General features: G+C 39.8%; 1 protein-coding gene across 4 annotated transcripts in view; it reads right to left on the bottom strand.

Moving 5' to 3' along the window:
• KCTD8 (potassium channel tetramerization domain containing 8) overlaps window positions 1–20,753 on the bottom strand; it is a 254,648-nt gene extending 233,895 nt beyond the window's left edge. For 3 of the 4 annotated variants that reach the window (XM_023253149.2, XM_045056432.1, XM_045056431.1), the window contains exon 1: window positions 19,266–20,753. In XM_023253149.2, the coding sequence (XP_023108917.1) occupies window positions 19,266–20,235 (970 nt within the window). In that variant the 5' untranslated portion in view covers window positions 20,236–20,753. Of the gene's footprint in view, window positions 1–13,636; window positions 13,686–19,265 lie in introns of those variants that run through there. The other variant, XM_023253150.2, reaches the window with a different exon arrangement.
• Window positions 20,754–21,240: the final 487 nt, after the last annotated feature.

Raw genomic sequence — 21,240 nt, 5'->3', positions numbered from 1 at the left:
TTCATTATGTTTAAAACGTTCATATTCTAAAAATTTACGTTAAGGAAACGACAGCAACAACAAAATCGAACTACCAAACCGCGGCATTAGCAGGGGAGATAACTCTTTCACACAACGGTGACAGCCGTGCTGACAAAGCTGGCACCATCCTCCTAAAACATCATTTGAAATGACTGACTCACAGAGGACACAAAATAAAGAGTCTTCAAAATAAATAAATAGACTAAAAACGATACGACACAAGATTTTGATTGATCTCACTTCACTCGTGTAACTGACCAAAAGTGCACCACGATTTCGAAGCAATTCCTTTGCCAAAGAAACTGCAAGACTGGCCATCAATAGCCTAGGCTGTTTAACCCTCCAGGCAGCCCTCATTTCTCTGAACCTGCAAAGTTAAGAAGTGGGTCGTGGAGGCTGTGTTGCTGCAAAGAGCGTGTACTACCCAGTGCCTCTTGCAGATGTGGCCACAGAGGACTATTAACAGAAAAGAGTGTCAACAGAAAGTTAAGAAAGGGATCATAAGGGACAAGAGGCAAGGGGTTTTTGTTTTTTCTCAGTGGGAGAACCCGGTGTTACCACATAGTCTCAACAAGAAATTTATTCTATGGCCAGTAAAGGGAGTCTCCGCTGTTTGCACAGTGGGGTTTGCTATAGACCCGTAATGCTGTGTGCCCACATCCTCCCATTCTTGGAAGAAAAGTTCTTACTGAAGTCATCCAAACGTCCCATTTGATACTGTTTATGGATGTACTGAGGGCAAATAACACATATATTAATATGTTAATTCACAGGTGACCATTCCACAAGAAATCACATTCAAATCTCATAAATGTACAGCACATTACCCAAAATGGGGGCAAGGCTAATGAGACTTGGTGTCTCCCCGTTGTGAGAAAGGCTAGTAAAATATTCACATGCATGAAGGGCAATTTCTTCATGCCATGGAGGAGCACATGTTGATGATGCTATTGTTGCGGTTGGAATTTCAATAAGGAAAGAAGGCGGCCATGGAAAGAGATTCTAGTGGCTCCTGTTGACAGGCATACTTGAATTCTTTCCAATGGCTTTGTAGTTTACAGAGACTGGAGAGCTAAAAAGCACTTCTGTCATTAGTCATTAAAGAGATGAAATTTAAAATGACAATGAAATATCACTTTTCATCTATTTTGCAACAATTAGAAAACTGAATTTTGCCAAGTGTTGGCAGGAAATTGGAGAAAAGGGAACTGTCGTGCACTGCTCTCCGAAGTGAAGGCTGGTGCCTTCATCCGGAGAACAATCTGAGAGTACTCGATCAAACGCAGTGTATGCATCTTCAGTGAGCTCGTAATTTCCCTCCCAGATGTATACTGCAAAAACTTGTCACACAGGACCATCGTGGACTTGGTCACGGTCAGGCTGAAGGCAATTTGAGTGTACATCAGGAAAGGAGATGTTAGTTAGGTACATTTACCCACTAGAAAGTAACTTGCAGCAGTTAGAAATAACCAATTTTTTTAGACGTGCACATGAAAATGAAGAAATCTTTAAAGTCCTTAATCAGAAATAACATAGATGTAAATTAATAATTTAGGAAAATAAAACAGAAAGACACATTTTGCAAGAACACAAAAATATACAGATATACATTAAATACATTAGAATGTCTATGGGGATAAAGTGGTAGAGACTGAATGGTTTAATTTTTTTAAAGTTTTCAGTTTTAATTCCAGTATACTTACAATTATTTGAATGGTATAAATTTTAAACACAATAATAAAAATAGGAAATAGGCATGCACAGACCAATGTTGGTAATGTACCGTGAAGATTCATTATTACTGTTTTTTTTTAAAGGTATATTTCTAGAGTCTCTTTTCGCTAGAGTTCCGTATGTGATCTATGTTGATTGCATAACCAGACACTGTGAACTGAGGCATAAGGAGAGACAGGCAGTTTGCTAATTATCTTATTTTGACTGTTACGGACCTTGGCAGAGGGGGTGGGTCTAGACGCTGAAACTTTATGGCAGCTGCCTAATTCTGAGCTCCCACATCATTGCAAGGCTGCACCATCCTTGATAGCCCTATTCTATGGTGTGGCTGGGAATCATTCCTGGAAGGACGCTCAGGCTTCCGAAGCAATCTGTGTGCTATCTGTATTATACTTAATAGGAAGTTTTTTCTAGCTTAAATTATCTAGAGTGGAGCCTGCTGTCTGTAACTAACACCTCTACAAAACAGGGGGAGTTTAAAAATCATCGTATTTTTAAACTTTTCCCAGATTTCTTACAACACAAAGAGTTTGAAAGGAATATATTACTTTGCTAGGGCTGCAGCAGCAAAGTACCATAGACAGGATGGTTAAACGACAAAAATTTATTATCTCACAGTTCGGGAAGCTAGAAGCCCAAGATCAAGGTATTGAAGGGATTGGTTCTCCCTGAAGGCCATGAGGAAGAATCTATTCCATGGGTTTGCTCCTAGTTTCTGATGGTTACTGGCAATCTATAGCACTCCTTGTCTTAGAGATGCATCAGCCCGATTTCCACTTTCTGTGTTCATATGGTATTCTACCAGTGTGCATTCATGCTTATATCTCTATGTCCAAATTTTCTCCTTCTTATGACACCAGTATTATTGGATTAAGGCCCACCCTAATGAACTCATTTTAACTTGATTACCCCTTAAAGATCCTGTTTGAAAATACAATCACGTATTCTGAGGTATTGGGGATTAAGGTAGCAACATATCTTTTTGGGGAGACACAATACAACCCATAAAATACTGCATACAATTTAACTATAATTTTAGCCATTATTGCCTCGTGCTTCTACTGAAATTGTAGGGTAAATCTGTTATTGTTTTTTTTTATTTTTTATTTTTTTTACCAAATACTGAGTATTACCAAGCTTCACAGTATGAACGCTAAGTACCAAATTATAATTATGATAAATATGGCTTGATAGTGGTAGCTATAAAACAGACAGCTTGAAATAACTAAGCTTACAGCCCAAACATGCTAACACAGGAACTAAAAATTAAAGTATTGTAATGGTTCTTATATGCCTTAGAAATACATCAGTCCAGCAGAAGAAATGTAAATAATTATGCCAAGCTACAGAATCTTAGATGCTGGACTTCCCAGCATATTTATCCATGGTTCCACTTACCAGTAGCATTAACGACTGTTAACTTCTGTATCTTCTTGCTATAAAACAAATATGTATGTTTTTACCACTGTCTGTGAATCATGCCATTACAGGTCCACCTGACTGAAATAAAAATTAGGGGCACCTGGGTGGCTCAGTCAATTAAGTGTCTGATTCTTAGTTTTGGCTTAGGTCATGATCTCACAGATCCGGAGTTTGAGCCCCTGCATCTGGCTCTGCACTGACAGCATGGAGCCTGCTTGGGATTCTCTCTCTCTCTCTCTCTCTCTCTCTCTCTCTCTCTCTCTCTCTCTCTCTCTCTCTCTCTCTCCTCTACCCCTCCCTGCTCATGCTCTATCTCAAAAATAAACACTTTTTAAAAAGTGGCTAGAAGACATCTTCATTTTAATTTGACTAGATTTTTTTCAGAGAAAAGAGGCAACACCTATAAGAAATATGACAAAATCTGGAGTCTTGAAAAGACTTTTCATTTCTTCAAGTGGTAAAATTTCTCAGAAATTTATTTGGGTGTAATACAGAAACCAAAAATATTATCACTTTGAAAATACTGAGTTTACTTCTAAATAGGCAAGTTTAACAAAACGTCAAGATCAATAACAGTATTACATTTTTATAAAACATAAGTCATTATTCAACCACAGTTCAGAGGGCAAACATTTTTAATTGCCTGCAGTGGCCATGGAGTTATACTTATGCTCCTCCAAAGAATTTTCATGTGTGGACACACACACACACACACACACACACACACACACACACACAATCATGCCTAAACACTTATGATCAAAAATTAGTATGACATATAAAAACTATATGATCATCTCAGTAGTTGCAGAAAAAAATTTTGACAAAATTCAACATCCCATTCATGATAAAATATCTCAATAAAGTGGGTTTAGAGGGAGCATATCTCAACATAATAAAGGCCACATATTAAAAACCCACAGCTAAAACCAAACTGAATGGTTGAAAACTGAGAGCCTTTCTTCTAAGATCAGGAAGAAGAAAATGATGTCCACTCTCACCATTTTATTCAATATAGTATTGAAATCCTAGCCACAGCAACCAGATAAGAAAATGAAATAAAAGGCATCCAAATTTGTAAGGAAGAAGTAAAACTTTCACTATTTGCAGGTGACATGATACTACACATAGAAAACCCTAAAACCACCAAAAGAACTACACAAACTAATAAATGAATTCAGTAAAGTTACAGGATACAAAATTAATATACAGAAATCTTCTGTATAACTATACACTAATAATGAAGTCACGGAAAGAGAAATTAATAAAACAATTCCATTTACCATTAGACCAAAAAGAATAAAATATCCAGTGATAAGTTTAACCAAAGATGTGAAAGACCTATACTCTGAAAACTATAAGACATTGATGAAAAAATCTGAAGATGACACAAATGAAAGGATACACCAGGCTCGTGGATTAGAAGAATTATATCATCAAAACATCTATACTATGCAAAGCAATCTACAGATTCAGTGCAATCCCTTTTAAAATATCAATAGCATTTTTCATAGAACTAAAACAAATAATCCTACAATTTGTATGGAACCACAAAAGACCTTGAATGGCCAAAGCAATGTTGAGAAAGAAGAGCAAAGCTGGAAGCATCACAAAAATCTCAGATTTCAAGATATATTACCAACGGGTAGTAATCAAAACAGTATGCTACTGGCACAAAAATAAGTACATAGATCAATGGAAAAGGACGGAGAGGCCAGAAATGAACCCACACCTATATGGTCAATTAATTTATGATGAAGGAGACGAGAGTATACAATGGGGAAAAGACAGTCTCTTCTACAAATGGTGCTGGGAAAACTGAACAGCCATATGCAAAAGAATGACATTGAATCACTTTCTTACACCATACACAAGAATAAACTCAAGATGGATTAAAGACTTAAATGTGATACCTGACACAGTAAAACTCCTAAAATGAAACATAGGCAGTAATCTCTTGTACATCAGCCTTAGCAACACAGTTATGGGTATGTCTCCCCAGGCAAGGAAAACAAAAGCAAAAAAAAAAAAAAGTCACAGCACTCCATCAATAATACTGTAATAGTGATGTAGATCCAATGGTATATAGATGGCAGCTGCACTTGTGGTGAATACAGCATAATGTGTAAACCTGTCAAATCACTCACTTGTACATCTGAACTAATATAACATTGGTGTCAACTATATTCAAAATAAAATATAAAATAAAAATAAACTATGGAGATTACACTAAAATTAAAAAAAAAATTTAAGGAGAGACCATCAACAAAACAAAGAGGCAATCTACTAAATGGGAGAAGGTACTTGCAGATGATATATCCAATAAGGGGTTAATATCCGAAATATATTTAAAAATTATACAACTGAACACCAAGAAAAAATCTGATTAAAAAATGGGCATCAGACCCGAATAGACATTCTTCCAAAGAAGACACAGATGGCCAACAGACACTTCAGATGATGCTCAATGTCAACCATCAGGGAAGTGCAAATCAAAACCACAGACAGATCCTACTTCACACCCATTAGAATGGCTAGTACCAACAAGACAGGAAATAACAAGTGCTGGTGAGGATGTCAAGAAAAGGCAAACCTTGTGCACTGTTGGTGGGAATGCAAACTGGTACAGCCACTGTGGAAGACAGTATGAAGGTCCCTCAAAAACTTAAAAATATAAATATCATATGATCCAGTAATTCCACTACTCGATATTTACACAAAGAAAACAAAAGCACTAATTCAGAAAGACTCACATGCCCCTATGTTTATTAGAGCATTATTTACAAAAGCCAAGATATGGAAGCAACCCAAGAGTCCATCAAAAGATGAATGGATAAACAAGACGTGTTATATATACAATAGAATATCTCTCAGTCATAAGAAAGAATGAGATCTTGCCATTTGTAACAACACAGGTGAACCTAGAGGATATTATGCTAAGTAAAATAAGTCAAATGGAGAGAGCCAAACGCTGTATGATTTCACTCACATTTGGAATCTAAAAAACACAAGACAAATGAGCAAACAGACTCTGAAATACAGAGAACAAACTGGTGGTTGCCAGAGGGGAGGCTGGTGGAGGGATGAGCAAAATAGATCAAGTAGATTAAGAGTTACAAACTTCCAGTTGTAAAACCAAGAAATCACCAAGGGGAAAAGTACAGCAGAGGGAAGATCATCAATAATATTGTAATAACACCATCTGGTGACAAATGGTGGCTACACTTACTGCAGTAAGCACTGAATAATGTATACAATAATCAGGTCAATATGATGTACACCTGAGAGTAATATAACATTGTATGTCAATTATACATCAATATTTTTTTAAATGTTAAGAAAAAGAAAAGAAAACATAGGGAAGAAGCTCATTGACATTGGTCTTGACAATGATATTTTGGATGTGATACCCAAAGCACAAATAACAAAAGGAAAAATAAAGAAATGGAACTACATGAAAATCAACAGCTTCTGCACAGCAAAAAAAAAAAAAAAAAAAAAAAAAAAAAATTAACAAAATGAAAAAACAACCTACAGAATGGGAGAAAATTTTTGCAAACTATATCTTGGAAAAGGACTAATATAAAAAATATGTAAACAACTCGGTCAACGTAACAAGAAAACAAACTATAATTTAAAAGGGGAAATAACTAAATAGACGTTTTTCCAAAGAGGGCATCAAACTGGTCAACAGGCACATGAAAAATGCTCAACATCACTAATCATCAGAAATATGCAAATCAGGGCACCTGGGTTGGTTAAGCATCCCACTCTTGATTTTGGTTCAGGTCATGTTCACACAGTTGGTGAGATTGAGCCTCGTGTCAGGGTCTGCACTGACAGTGTGGAGCCTGCTTGGAATTCTCTTTCTCCCTCTCTCTCTGGTCCTCCACCTCTCTCTCTCTCTCTCTCTCTCTCTCTCTCTCTCTCTCTCTCTCTCTCTCAAATAAATAAACATTAAAAAAAAGAAATATGCAAATAAAAACCACAATGAGACATCACCTCACATCTGTTAAATGGCAATCACCAAGAATACAAAAGGTAACAGGTGCTGGCAAGAATGTGGAGAGAAAGGAACTCTTATACGTTGTTGGTATGAACATAAATTGGTCCAACTACTAAGGATAATAATATGCAAGTTTCTCAAGAAATTAAAAATAGATCTGGCATACAATCCAGCAATTCCATTCCTGGGTATATACCCAGAGGAAGTGAAAACAGGATTTTGATGAGATATATGCGAGTCCATGTTTATCACAGCATTATTCACAATAGCCAAGATACGGAAATGCCCAGCAATTGAATAATAAATAAAAAAGATGTGGTACATACACACAGTATAATGTTACTCAGCCATGAGAAAGAATATACTGCTGTTTGTGACAACATGGATGGACCCTTAACATGTTATCCTAAGCAACATAAGTCAAAGACAAGTACTGTATGATATCAGTTACATGTGGAATTTTAACAAGTTAAACCTGTAAAAAATGGAGTAAATTGGTGATTATTGGGGGATTGGTGGGGAGGCACTAAAAGTGATGATGTTTAAGGATACAAACTGAAACCAGTAGTAAATAAGCCACAGAGATCTAAAGCACAGTATAATGAATACAGACAATAATATTGCACTATAATTATATAATAAGATAAATATTGCTACACAGGAAATCATATTATAATATATAAATGTATCAAAGTAACACATCGCACACCTTAAACTTAAAAAAAAAAAACAGAAATCACTGGAATTGTATGTATGAATCCTTATCCTGCACCTGCAAAGAGACATCCTACATGCAGCTTTCACCAACCAGAAGAAAAGAGGTCAAAATATGGGAGCCTTACCCCTGAGTGGCTATGAACATCTGCCTTAGATCTCTCTGCTTTCTTCATATACCTGGACTTTCAACAACTAAAAAACTTGCATTCAAAATGTGTAGCCTAGTTTCAATAGGAGCTGATGAGTTGAAAGCTAACATAGTTTCCTCAAAATGTGGAAATCTGTATTTAAATCCAATTTCTAGCCTAAAATTTTTGGCCAAGTGCCCAGATTCTGAGCAATGTTTGAGTCCACCTGGCGCCGTGACAATTTGTTCTCTTACACAAAACTGCTGAAAATGAAAGCTAAATGCATTCACAAGAAATATAAATATGGAGTATGAGATGCTTTGCCTAGGGGCGCCTGGGTGGCTCAGTCATGATCTCCCAGTTCCTGAGTTCTAGCCCCGCATTGGGCTCTGTGCTGACAGCTCAGCACCTAGAGCCTGCTTCAGATTCTGTATTCTCCTCTCACTCTGCCCCTCCCCTGGTCACGCTCTGTCTCTCTGTCTCTCTCTCAAAAGTAAATATTAAAAAATTATTTAAAAAAAGAGGTGCTTTGATTAAATACATCCTACAGTTTGAGACAATAACCAGTGAATACCAGTATTCCTGTTAATTGTGTAAAAATTGACCAGTGACTGGCACTCAACTTAGAAAAGTACATTTTTTTCCCCTAAGCAATGAAGAACCAACTAGAATAAACTTATTTTGATAATATCTTAACATTGGAGTACCTGGGTGGTTCAGTCGGTTAAGTGTCCCACTCTTGATTTCAGTTCAGGTCATGATCTCATGGTTCATGAGTTCGATCCCCACATCTGGCTCTGCGCTGTCAATCTCCTGCTTGGGATTCTCTGTCTCCCTCTACCTCTGCCCCTTCCCCACTCAAGTGCGAGAACCCGTGCACAATCTATCTCAAAATAAATAAATACACTTAAGAAACAGTATCTTAATGTTGATTTTACACTTATTAAGTCAATAATTTTTGTAAAATTTCACTAATGATGATGGGACCTTTTCAGAGCAATCTCGTAAGTATTGCTACCAATTTCCTCAAAAAGAAAAAGAAATCTGATGCTGAGAATTGATACTGTAGAGAAATGGGAATAGTTATGTGATCTGAAGCCCTGACAACAGGTAACGTATTGAGCATTTAATTTGTGCCTGTCTAATATTCTTCTGTTTTATTTTTTTTTATTTTTTTATGTTTATTTATCATTGAGAGACAGAGAGAGAGAGAGACAGAGCATGAGCATGGGAGCGGCAGAGACAAGAGGAGACACACAATCCGAAGCAGGCTCCAGGCTCTGAGCTGTCAGCACAGAGCCCGACATAGGGCTCGAATTCACAAACTGCAAGATCATGACCTGAGCCGAACACTTAACTGGCTGAGCCACCCAGACGCCCCTAAGTGTTTTATATGGGTTATTTAATTCAATTCTCACAACAAACCTATGAGCATTATTGTTTCCCTCACTTTCCCTTCAGAGGGGAGATTATTTTTCCAAGATCTCAAAGACAGATCCAGAAATTGTCAAGGAATCTCAAAAAGAATATTGAACCATTCATAGTGTTCAAGGTTTTCACTTCTCAAGAGTGGAAGATAACAGATTTTGGTATTGTCTACCCCTAAATACACTACTACTCTCCTTATTCTCCTTATACCAAAAATTGCAGCTGTATAATTATACCAAATGATGACAAAAAGCAATATATTATTAATTTCATCTATGCTCAAAGTTTGGTTATTATAACTAGTGAAAGAAATAGAGGTAACACAACTGAATGGTTAAATCACTCACTATTCTGGGGAAGAGAAGTCAACACTATATATTTTTAATTTATATTCTTTTGTTATATTTAGCTTACTCTCCCCACCCTATGTAAATAGACATCAATACGAGAATGGTTATAGCATGGTAGTACTAACATTCTAAGTTACCTGCTGAACAAGATCAAACTAAATTTGGTAAATAAACACTGAAATAATGAGAATTCTATCCAGTATCATGAAACATGTGCTGTTATTGCCAGAAAAGCTGATTTATTTTTATTAACTACCTTGACACAAGGTTAATAAATATAAGTAAAATTGATATTGCAATACTGATCACAAAATAGTAATATCTGTTAAGTGTCTTTTAAGGTACCTTTTAAAAACTAAGAATAGAAATTGCAATATAGAGTTATCCAGATCCTCACCTTTGCAAATACCTACAGGTATAGCCAGGTAATTCCTGACTTGATGTTACACTACGATAGGGTCTGAACACATCTGGAGGTAGCAGCCACATCACATCTAAGATATTTTGAAAGGCAAATACTCAGCAATGTGGTTGCAGATAGATTGCAGCACAGAGCATTTGCCCAACATCCTTCATTGCATTTAAATAGAAATAAATGTGTGTGGGTATGTTTACAATGCTAACAAGCTCATGTATAACATTATTTTAATCTGCCCCCTATTTTTGTTAACATTTTCTTTATTTTCATTCTTCATAAATGCCTGTGTAACCACTTCTCATGTCTTTACTCTGGCCTCTTGCTAATACACTAATACCTAATAACATAATTCACAGTTACATAAAGTTTACTAAGATCAGTATTGAAATGCAAGGTCTCTTTCATTCATATAAGTATGTCTTATCTCATGATGTAGCCTGGCATTTGCTCAATAAGCTCAATTTAAATAGAAGTGATACAAAATCTCAATTCAATAACTACCTTAATGGAATCACCAACATCTCTGGTTCATCCATTGATTTGTACCTTTATTCAAAAAACAAATACTTATTGAGTTCTTAATGTGTACTAGCAATTGCACTGGTTGCTGAGAACACAAAAGCAAGACTTGGTGTCAACTTTCAAGGAGAGGACTCATGCAGAAGATCCAAATGAAAAGAGACTGTTACATGACCTAGCAATCCCACTTCTGGGTGCATAGCCAAAGGAAATGAAAACAAGATCTTGAGGAGCTATCTGCACTCCCCATGCTTATTGCAGCACTATTCATACTAGCCAAGATATAGAATCAACCTAAGTGTCCGTCAGTGGATAAATAGCAAGAGAAAGTGTAGTATACATGCAATGGAATATTATTTAGCCTTGAGAAAGAAAGAAATCCTGCCATTTGTGATGGATGCACCTTGAGGGTATTATGCTAAGTGAGCTAAGTCAAACAGAGAAAGACAAATACTTCATGATACCCCTTATACGTGGAATCTGAAAAAAACAAACAAACAAACCTCATAGAAACAGAACAGAATGGTGGTTACCAAAGGCTGACAGGTGGGGGAAATGGGGAGATGCTGGTCAAAGGGTACAAACTTCCAATTATCAGATGATTAAGTTCTGGGAATCTAATGTACAGCATTGGGATTATAGTTAACAACACTGTACTATATGCTTGAAAGTTGTTAAAGCAGACCTTAAATGTTCTCACTGCAAAAAAAGGAATGGTAATTCTGTGATATGATAGAGGTGCTGGCAAATGCTATAGTAGTAATCATACTGCGATATATAAATGTATCAAATCAATATGTCCAATATGTCGCATACTTTAAACTTACTAAATGTTATATGTCATTTATATCTCAATAAAGTTAGGGGGGAAAATGGAATCTATCAGGAAAGGAAAAAAGAGACAGGAAGGAAATTACATATTGTAGGACATTCAATAAGAACCCTGTACCTGGAGAAGTACAGAGACTAAACACAAAAGGATTCTATAGCAAGGAGTCACTCAGTGTTTCATGAGTATACCAAAGAATACACTTAAAAAGCCAACGGGTTAGGATACAAACTTGTAAATAATATGAGCTCAGCATAAAATATTTCACCTACTTTTGTTTTTGAAGGTGCAAAATACAACTAGCCTTGTAGAAAAATTAGATTTCATGAAATACTCCCACACGGAAATGAATGATGGGAAGTTTACAGCTGATAAGCACAAGACGTGTATTCAAGTCTACAGCTGGAGGTTCACCATTACACTTAGAACTTATAAGGTAGTTAACCTATTGGAATGAGCTTGAAATCCTCTGAATAAAGTTGTTCTCATCTTTAGGCAACTCCTTGCAAAACCTCTGATGGGACAGCCTCTCACTACTAAAACAATGAACTTGATTAGAAAAGCCACCAGCACATCTTGCAGGATAGTGGCTGCTAGTAACCGCTGACAGTTCACCCAATACCCTGAAGTTAATTCAAAAGAGGGTTTAGAAATGATACCTGTAAATAAATACGAACTGAGGGTAATATAAAATGCTACTTTCCAAGAACTTCAAATGCACTTGTATGTACTATATAAATTTACAGACACACACACACACACACACACACATATATATGTATATAACACACATGCACGCGCGCGCACACACACACACACACACACACACTTCCAAAACATGGCTTCAAAAATACCGAAAGTCAATGCCAGTACCCATCAGGTATTTAATACTGTTTTTAACTTAATTATACCAAATATATAACTTAATGGCGTTAAGCAATATTCAGAACCAATAAACTATATAAAATTACCAAAACTTGATTTCAACTAAAATAGCCTCTTCATTATGCCACCTTCTAAGGAAAGAACATATAAAATGTGTTCTAATATACAAAGTGAAAATGAATTTTCTATAGAAAAGGAGTATACAACTACCTTAGCACTGTTCAAATTTGTCAGTTTATCAAACCTACAAATACTACTTGTTCTCCCAAAAAAGTGCTAAATTGAGTCAAATGGTTTGTTTTCTTTAATTTGAAAAACATCCATGAATATGGTAGCTTTAGTCAAAAAAAATTAACCTTTTCATCAAGTAAAGACATAAAACATGTAGTTACTGTATTCCTATGGAAATTTAACATAGATTAAGAAATATTTGATTCATTCATATGTAGTTCACACTACCTCTTTTTGCTTGTAGAGCTAAGTTCTGAGTGGACACTGAAATATACTTGTCAAATTTACTGAATGAAACAGGTATAATTTTTAAATGTTTAGGAGGAAGGGCTTCAAAGTAAGACAGAACCATTCAAATTCCATTTCAGCCCCATATAGCTCTATGACCCAGGAATGGTACTTAACCTCTTCAAGTCATAGTTTCCCAACTGAAGTAGTAGGGAACTAATGCCAAGTTCAAGGAACACTGTAATGTGCATAAAATACATCACAAAATTAGATATGTAGTAAATGTTCTTTTCATTATACAATCTGTATTTTGAAAAAATTCAAGTTTTTTCTAAGCTTCTAACACCAAGATTAATTTATAATACTTTCTGGAGCAAAGGACATGTATTATACTTTTATTATTTAAGACATCAATAAAAATGTTAATGTCATGCAAAAGTGTCTTTAGCTGTATTGAATGTGTCAAAAACAAGGACATCATACAAATCATTTGTATACTACAACCATAACTTTTAAAAAATATGTCTCCCACCAACCTATGAATAGAAAAAAGACTGGAAGAAAATAAATCAAAAATTATTAGCGGTTATGGGACGCCTGGGTGGTTCAGTCGGTTAAGCGTCAGACTTCGGCTCAGGTCATGATCTTACGGTCCAAGAGTTCGAGCCCCGCGTCGGGCTCTGTGCTGACAGCTCAGAGCTTGGAGCCTGTTTCAGATTCTGTGTCTCCCTCTCTCTCTGCCCCTCCCCTGTTCATGCTCTGTCTCTCTCTGTCCCAAAAATAAAATAAACGTTAAAAAAATGTTTTAAAAATATTAGTGGTTACTGTCGGTGATTTTTTTATTTTACTTTTGTAAAATTTTTAAAATTGCATGTATCACTTTCATAATCAAACAAGGGCTACTTTTGAATGAAAAGTTGATCATTTTCACAGTTTCAACTCTTGTCAGTTAATAACTCATAACAGTAGAATAGATAATAATTAATGCTTATTTTCATACAGATTATTTCTCTTTTTACAGGGGATTTTTTTTAACTAAGGCACACACACACACGTATCAACACACACACACACACACATGAACACACACACACTGTGAATTATGGTATTCGAAGCTACAAAAAAGGACTTTATCAAATAAAACATAATATCAATCAGTCTTTCAGCTTCATAATGTGAATAATAGTTGGTCAACAAGACACTGTAGAGAGTAGCAGGAAAAACTGAAGTCATAACTCTATAAGAAATGATCAAGTTTAGAGACAGTACCATGCCAGACATAAAAGTTCAATGCCCTTAAACAGGAGCCAATGCCATAGCACAGCCTCCAAACCTTTTGCACCCCCAGAATTTTGTCATTTTCTGTCTGCTTTAGCACTACACCTATTTATATGAAATCAGGACCTTGCTATTTTAAAAAGTTATCTGTTCCTTTTGCTTATTCTCCACCGACTCAAAAGTCACTCAGTCATGTGGATGCAAAAGAAATTTTCACAATATAGTTATGAAAATAACTAGTAAGTCTTTAGAAGGAAAAGAACCAACTTTATAAAAAGTCATGAACAAAATTATTTTCCATACAACAGTGTTTGTAATAAAAGTAGGAACATTATTCTAGGAAAATAATATAAAAATGTAAAGGTATGCTTATAAATAGAATAACCTTTCAATGATATTTCCTAGAAAACTTTTAATACAACAGGCCTGCCAACATAGGACTGAAGAGGTGTTTCAACTAGCTACTAGCTACTTCAACCCAACACAGTAAAATAAATCAGGATACATGAAAGAATAGATATAAAAGTCCATTCAGACAAATCAGAATTCATAGGTCAGTCAGTAATAGCATTAATCCCTAGATCTGGCACTCTCAAATGTCAAAACAACAGCAAAAATATACCAAACTTAAAGAATATCAAGTGCATCCTGGAGAAGTGTATACTTTCACACCAAATATTACTCAACCAACACATGGAATACAAAACAGGAAGCACTTTAAGAGAAAAGCAGTATTACCATTCTGTAAACACACTGATTATGAGAAATAAAGGATATATACAATGTTTATTCTAACTATGGGTAGTCTATGTATCACATTCCATGCCTATAACTATCTATTGTCTATAATACAACGTCAACATAAAATGCCTTGTCTTCCAGACATAGCTAAAAGCAGCCACAAGCACACTTAACAGACACCCTCCCTCCCCCCAAAACCCAGAAAGCACAAAAATCACTCTGCTTTCCTTCAAGAAAGGGCAATCTTTAGGGGCACCTGGGTGGCTGGTTGGTGATGTGTCCAACACTTGACTTGGCTCAGGTCATCATCTCACGATTGTGAGATGTGATTTTGAGATGGAGCCCCACCCACATCAGGCTCTGTACTGTCAGTGCGGAGCCTGCTTGGGATTCTCTCTCTCCCTCTCTCTCTACCCCTGCCCCACTCGTGTTCTCTCTCTCTTTCTCTCTCTCAAAATAAATAAATAAAATTTAAAAAAAGAAAGAATGGAAGGAAGGAAGGAAGGAAGGAAGGAAGGAAGGAAGGAAGGAAGGAAGGGAGGGAGGGAGGGAGGGAGGGACAGACGGACGGGGCACCTGGGTAACTCAGTTGGTTAAGCGTCTGACTTTGGCTCAGGTTATGATCTCACGGTCCGTGAGTTTGAGCCCTGCATCAGGCTCTGGGCTGACAGTTCAGAGCCTGGAGCCTGCTTCAGGATTCTGTGTCTCCCTCTCTCTCTGCCCCTCCCTCACTCACAGTCTGTCTGTCTGTCTGTCTCTCTTTCAGAAATAAATATTATTTTTTTTTAAAAAAGGACAATCTTCAGTATTAAAAGAGTAATATGGAATACGGTATCACTAGTATAGGTTCCAGAATCTAAAAGACTTGGTAAAATAATGAGTTAATGCTGAAAACAGATAAAAGTGTCCATGTAGCCAAATGAAGTTGGTATTAAATGTTTAATAGCCTGTATATAACCTTGAGCATTAGAACCCAATGACGTGGATACAAGCACTTAAGGAGATAATGAATCCAGCTCAGTGTTTGTCAGAAAATATTACCAAACTTTCAAGTCCTAGTAGAAAGCATTAAAACACTTCTTGGCTCTGAATCAGAAAAGGGTTCTGTTGGAGTTGATCCAAAAACACTAACTGTAATATGACTGGCAAACATAGGTGACTTGAACTTGGCCTAAAAATCCAAGTTCCGGGAAAGAACTTGCTATTAAATTGGCCATGCCAAACTTTTAAAAGTTTATTATACTATCATTTAATTGCAAAATAATTTTCTAATTAACTTTATAATTAATTCAACCATACTTACCATAAAACAAAATTGCAATGTAATATTTACAAGAATAATAAAGTCTGTATAATATGGCTTATAATTGTAACTGCTGATATTTGTTTGGCTTTTATCATGTGTCAAGCACTGGTCTGAGCACTTTACATGTATTTTCAAATCCTATAAAATTGTTACTATAACAATCCCCATTATACAGGCAGGGGAATGGAGACTTAGAAGAAGTAAATAATTTAACCAAGATCACACATTCGGCAAATGGCAGTGTCTGGGATTACCAGACCATTTGCCACTCTCTTCCCGTCTGTATAGAAACTTAGGGGCAAGTGGGGAGAGGGAGGGAGGAGCTGAAATCCATATTTCAGCCTGTAAACAACAATTCTACAGGTTCAGATCATCTTCATACTGCTAATTTCACACATAGCCTGAATTTTTAGAGGTGTTAAAATGACTGACACACTAAAATAAATATTTGTTGAAGAACCTGTGTCAAGGGGGAAATAAAAGCTAAAAGACCCTCTTCTGCCACTAAAACATGGTGGACAAACAAGTTCATCCAATGATTTTGTTTTTATGAATAACACTGTTAGTCTTTGTAAACAGAGACTGCTAGACAAAATAATTATACTCTGTATATCTATATCATTACCTAAACTGAAAGAAATGGAGATACAAAAATTGTACAGTGTATTTTCATTGACCAATATTAAAATAAATCCTGTGCAAAAGAACTTGTGAAAATTAGCTACAATCTATACAAACATAAAGTAAATGCATATACAATATTTCACATGGCAAATTGGCTTGTTTTATATTACATTTGCTTAGTCAGTGACTAGAATACCACTTCAGAAGAACAATATTTAACCTGGGATTGTGTATTTCCCCCCCAGAATAATCAATAAAGAAGGCTGTGCGTTGCTTAGATTTCTAGGACTTTTATGAATGAATCTCAGAGCTCATTAGTTGTATGAGGACTCTGCAAAGAGCTATTCGTAATATGGATATTTTATTTTGTTTAACGCTCCTTGTGGCTCCAGAAATGAAATATCCTCAATTCCAAATATCTCGCAAATTACCTTATTAGTTAAAGTGTATGAGTTTCCGATTGCAATACACTATTTTAAGGGAATGTTTTCATAATTGAGAGACAACCTATATTCTCTTCATAAAGTAATGGACATGTTCAAGTCCACAACTCTCAGAGAAAAAGGCCAACACTGAAAGATTTCAAAATGCAAGAATCTGAACTACTGAACATGTATGCTCATTTCTTCTCTAATAAAAGCCACTAACCCCAAAAGAGTCAAAAGTTCATCTCATCTTCTAAAATGCTTATAAATATATCCACACTGGAATGACAAATGTTTAAGAGCTAAAATGGTAATAAAGGTCCCATCGATAAAGGATAAAATGTAAACAGTGATGCTAAATAATGTTTTAATTACTTTATGTTGAAGAGATCCCAATTTTATACAGGCAATAAAATATTACCTTCCTTTGGGCAGCTTTTCTATAAAACTTTTTGCTGTGTAACAAGTAACACTTTGATATAATTAAGACAATTAGATTGGTATCTACTACTTCAGGGAATTTTCTTTGCTTCTCTGCGAAATGATTTTCACACGAAATCCAGCACCATTAAAAAAGACAATCTAATACTAAGGCCCAGTGTGCTGTGTTTTGTCACCCTATTTCCAAGGTTACTAGAATACACAAAGAGCATGTTCCATTCAAGCTTGCACCTGTGGGGGAGGGAGGGCGGTGGAATAAATATGCTTTCCACTTCTCTAATCAAAATAAAGTACAATAAATTGTCTAGTTCCCAGTGAGTGAATTACCAAAAAAAAAAAAAAGATACAATTAAAGCTTTAAAGCTGGTCTAGTTCTACCATAGGCTGTCAATGATACTCTTCCTTAACTCTACAGGCAAGTTTTAAAGCTTCTTGTGTCTTGCCAAAGAAAAAACAAACGTCTGCCAAATGATGTTCCTGCTGCCATCCCAGCTGGCTTTTGCTGTGTCCAAATAGCTCTCTAGTTGTGGCCCTCACTTTATAAGCGTCACTGATTACTGTGCCGGTCCCATCCCCCCCAGCCCCAGTGATACTTGGTGCAGTCCTTGAACTTGATCCACAGAGCCCCCTCCCGAAGCGCACTGCAAAAAGCACCACGCGAAATCCTTTCCAAATCCTCGCCCCCATTCTCTCATTTCAGAAAACCACTGCATTGTATTCCCCCTGGGAAAGTGGACTCAATCCTCCTTTCGCACGTGAGGTGCCCAGAAAGGAAACAATCACATACACATACACGCATACCCACACACAACGCACGCACGCACCAAGTCCCTTCCTAAGCTCCAACCCTGACAGCAGCAGACATGCAAACTCTAGTTCCTTCCACCAGCCGCTGTTGGAAACCAGCAGTTACTGACAACTGGCGGGGGAAATCTGAGGTTTCTATGAGTGGATGGACTCCTCTTTCCCACCAGCTGCCCTGGACCCCTGAGGAGCCCGGTAGGCGCAGTCGCCACTGCTCGCGTTGCCCCCTTCCAAAAACACCGTAATTGTACGCTCCTACTCCAGAAAGGCACCAACTGTATGTGATCCTGGCGGTGCGCGGTAATGCCTCGATGCTAAACTGCCCTCTGGAGGGACCCCGCTGAGACCCACATAAGTTAACCCCCAGGAATTCCGCGGAAGCAGGGAGAGGGGTGAGGACTCGGGCACACAGCTTTGTGCTGCGTGTCTTCTTCCCGCCCTCCGCAGAAGGGCGCCCAGCGCCTCCGGGAGCAGGGCAAGGGGAGAGGGCGCCATCACTAAAGTTAAAAAGGAATGCTTGGGAACTGCGTGTTCCGGAGTTGGTGGAGACGGGACTCAAAAGAGACGAAACCGTAAGTTGTGCCTTACAAGGGAAAGCCCTTCGCACTTAACTAGCTAACCAGCCCCCGCCGGGGACACCTGCCCGGTCCGGGTTCCAGCCCGGCTCAAACGCTCCGCGGGTCGGCGAAGGGGCGGGGAGAAGTAGGAAACGCGGACCCTGGGAACTTACGGAAGAAGATGTACTCAGTGTAGCTGCTCCAGATCTTGTCGTCGCGGTACTGGTTGACGAAGGCGGCGGTGCCCGAGGAGTTACACGCCACCATGTGGAAGCCAGCCTCGGACAGGCGATCGAACGCCTGCTCCAAGTAGGTGAACTTGAGGTAGAAGCGGGACGTGTACTTCTCGGGCGGCCGGTCTGGGTCGCGGCTCTCGTTGAGCGTGTCCCCGAAGACCTCCTTGGCCAGCGCGATGCGCCCGCACACCATGATGCGCGCCACACGCCGGAACTTTGCGTCCGCTTGGTTGTCGCGCACCGTGGTGTAGGAGCCGCGGTAGCCGAGTGTGAGGAAGCCCGAGCGCTTGTCCGGCGCGGCGCCGCCGCCGCCGCCGCCGCCGCCGCCGTGCGCTCCTGGGCCCGAGGGCGCGGCTGCCGCTGCCCCACGCAGCAACAGCGCGTCGCTGCTGCCCTGGGAGACGTTGTCCTCCAGGTCGCTCTGGCAGCCCTCGTCGTTGAGTGAGTTCTGCTTGGTGACCTTGGGCGACAGCAGCTTGACCAGGTCGGTGAGCTGGAAGTACTCGGCCTCGCGCAGGAGCCGCTCCTTCTCGGGAAAGTGCTCCGGCAGCGCGAGCTGCTTGTCCCGCAGATAATCCAGCACGTACCTGAAGAGGAAGCCGTCCCGGTCGATGAAGAAGCGCGCCCGGCTGTCTCTGGGCAGCTCTCCCCGGCGTCGGGCGCCGCCCCGGGGGCTGGAGGGCGAGAACATACTGGCCAGAGTGCTGTCCGGGACGCTGAGCAGCGTCGAGTGCTTGGTCACATAGACCTGACCTCCCACGTTCAGCTCCACCACCTCGGGGAAGGGAGAGGGCACGCAGGGCCCCGGGGCGGCGGCTGCAGACGCGCCCGGCGAGCTGGACGAGGAGACCATCTCGCTAATGGGCAGGATGGTGCTGCCGCCGCTGCCCGTGTCCTTCAACGCCATGGTCCCCCCGCCGCCGGCCAAGTGACACGGGAGAGCAGCACTTTCTCCTTCCCGAAGCCCGCGCCTTGCACCCCCGGCAGCCCTCGGCCTCGGCGTGCGCCTGGTGCGCCCTCGGGCCGGGCAGCACGTTCCTTCGGCCGGGGCGTCCCGGTTCAGAGCTCGGGGCAGCGGCGGCGGCGGCGGCGGCGCCCAGGATCCATCGGGGGAGCGAAGCGCGCGGGAGAGGAGCTCCGCGGGCGCCGCGGCGGCGGTGGAGGCGCGAGGAGGAGCGCCTGCTCCTTTGGGGTGACGGCGGGGAAGTGTGAGGGAGACTTGCGAGAGGCTCTTAGGCAGCGGCTCGGCTCCCCGCGGGGAGGGCTGGAGGAGGGGCCGGAGCAAAGAAAACTCGCCGCCCTAGCAGCTTGCGAGCGCGCAGCGAGCCCCGGGCGCGGATGGTGGCGCTAACTACTCCTCGCAGCCCGGGGAGGCGGCGCTGACGTCAAGCTCCGGACTGGGACCCGAGCCACAGCTGTCATTTAAAGAGATAGGCGCCAGCCGCTGGCTGCGGGGCTCCGACGCTAGGGGGCGGGGGCCGAGCTTGGAGGAGAGGCTACTTGGCAGCCAGCGGGGAAGAGCGCGCGGGGAACAGAAAACACAACGTGAGGGGGGGGGGGGCGGGAAGGACAGCATCTCTCCTTCATTCGTTTCGTTCCTTCCGTCCATCCGTCCCTCCCTCCTTCCTTCTCTTCCTTCTCCACCTTACTTCCTTACCTTCTTCGCCCCTGTTAACACAGTAAAACTAGTTGGGGGCGGGGGGGGGTGCTTTTTGGTTTTTGTTGTTTTGTTTTGGTTTTGGTTTTGTTTTTACTCCGTTTAGGTGGAAAGTGGAGTGAGGAGCGGTGGGCGTCAGGGGCAGGGCGGGAAGGTTTGTATTACAGCAAAACTGAGAGGCTTCTAATCTGAAATTACTACAAATGTTGGCGTGCAAGCAGTGCGTGCAAAGACTGCGTGGCTGTGAATCTCTTG

The sequence above is a fragment of the Felis catus genome, chromosome B1 (genome assembly GCF_018350175.1).
Source record: "Felis catus isolate Fca126 chromosome B1, F.catus_Fca126_mat1.0, whole genome shotgun sequence".
Lineage (NCBI taxonomy): Eukaryota > Metazoa > Chordata > Mammalia > Carnivora > Felidae > Felis > Felis catus.
Note: the sequence above shows the minus strand (reverse complement) of the source record. Positions and strands in the feature narration are given on the sequence as shown.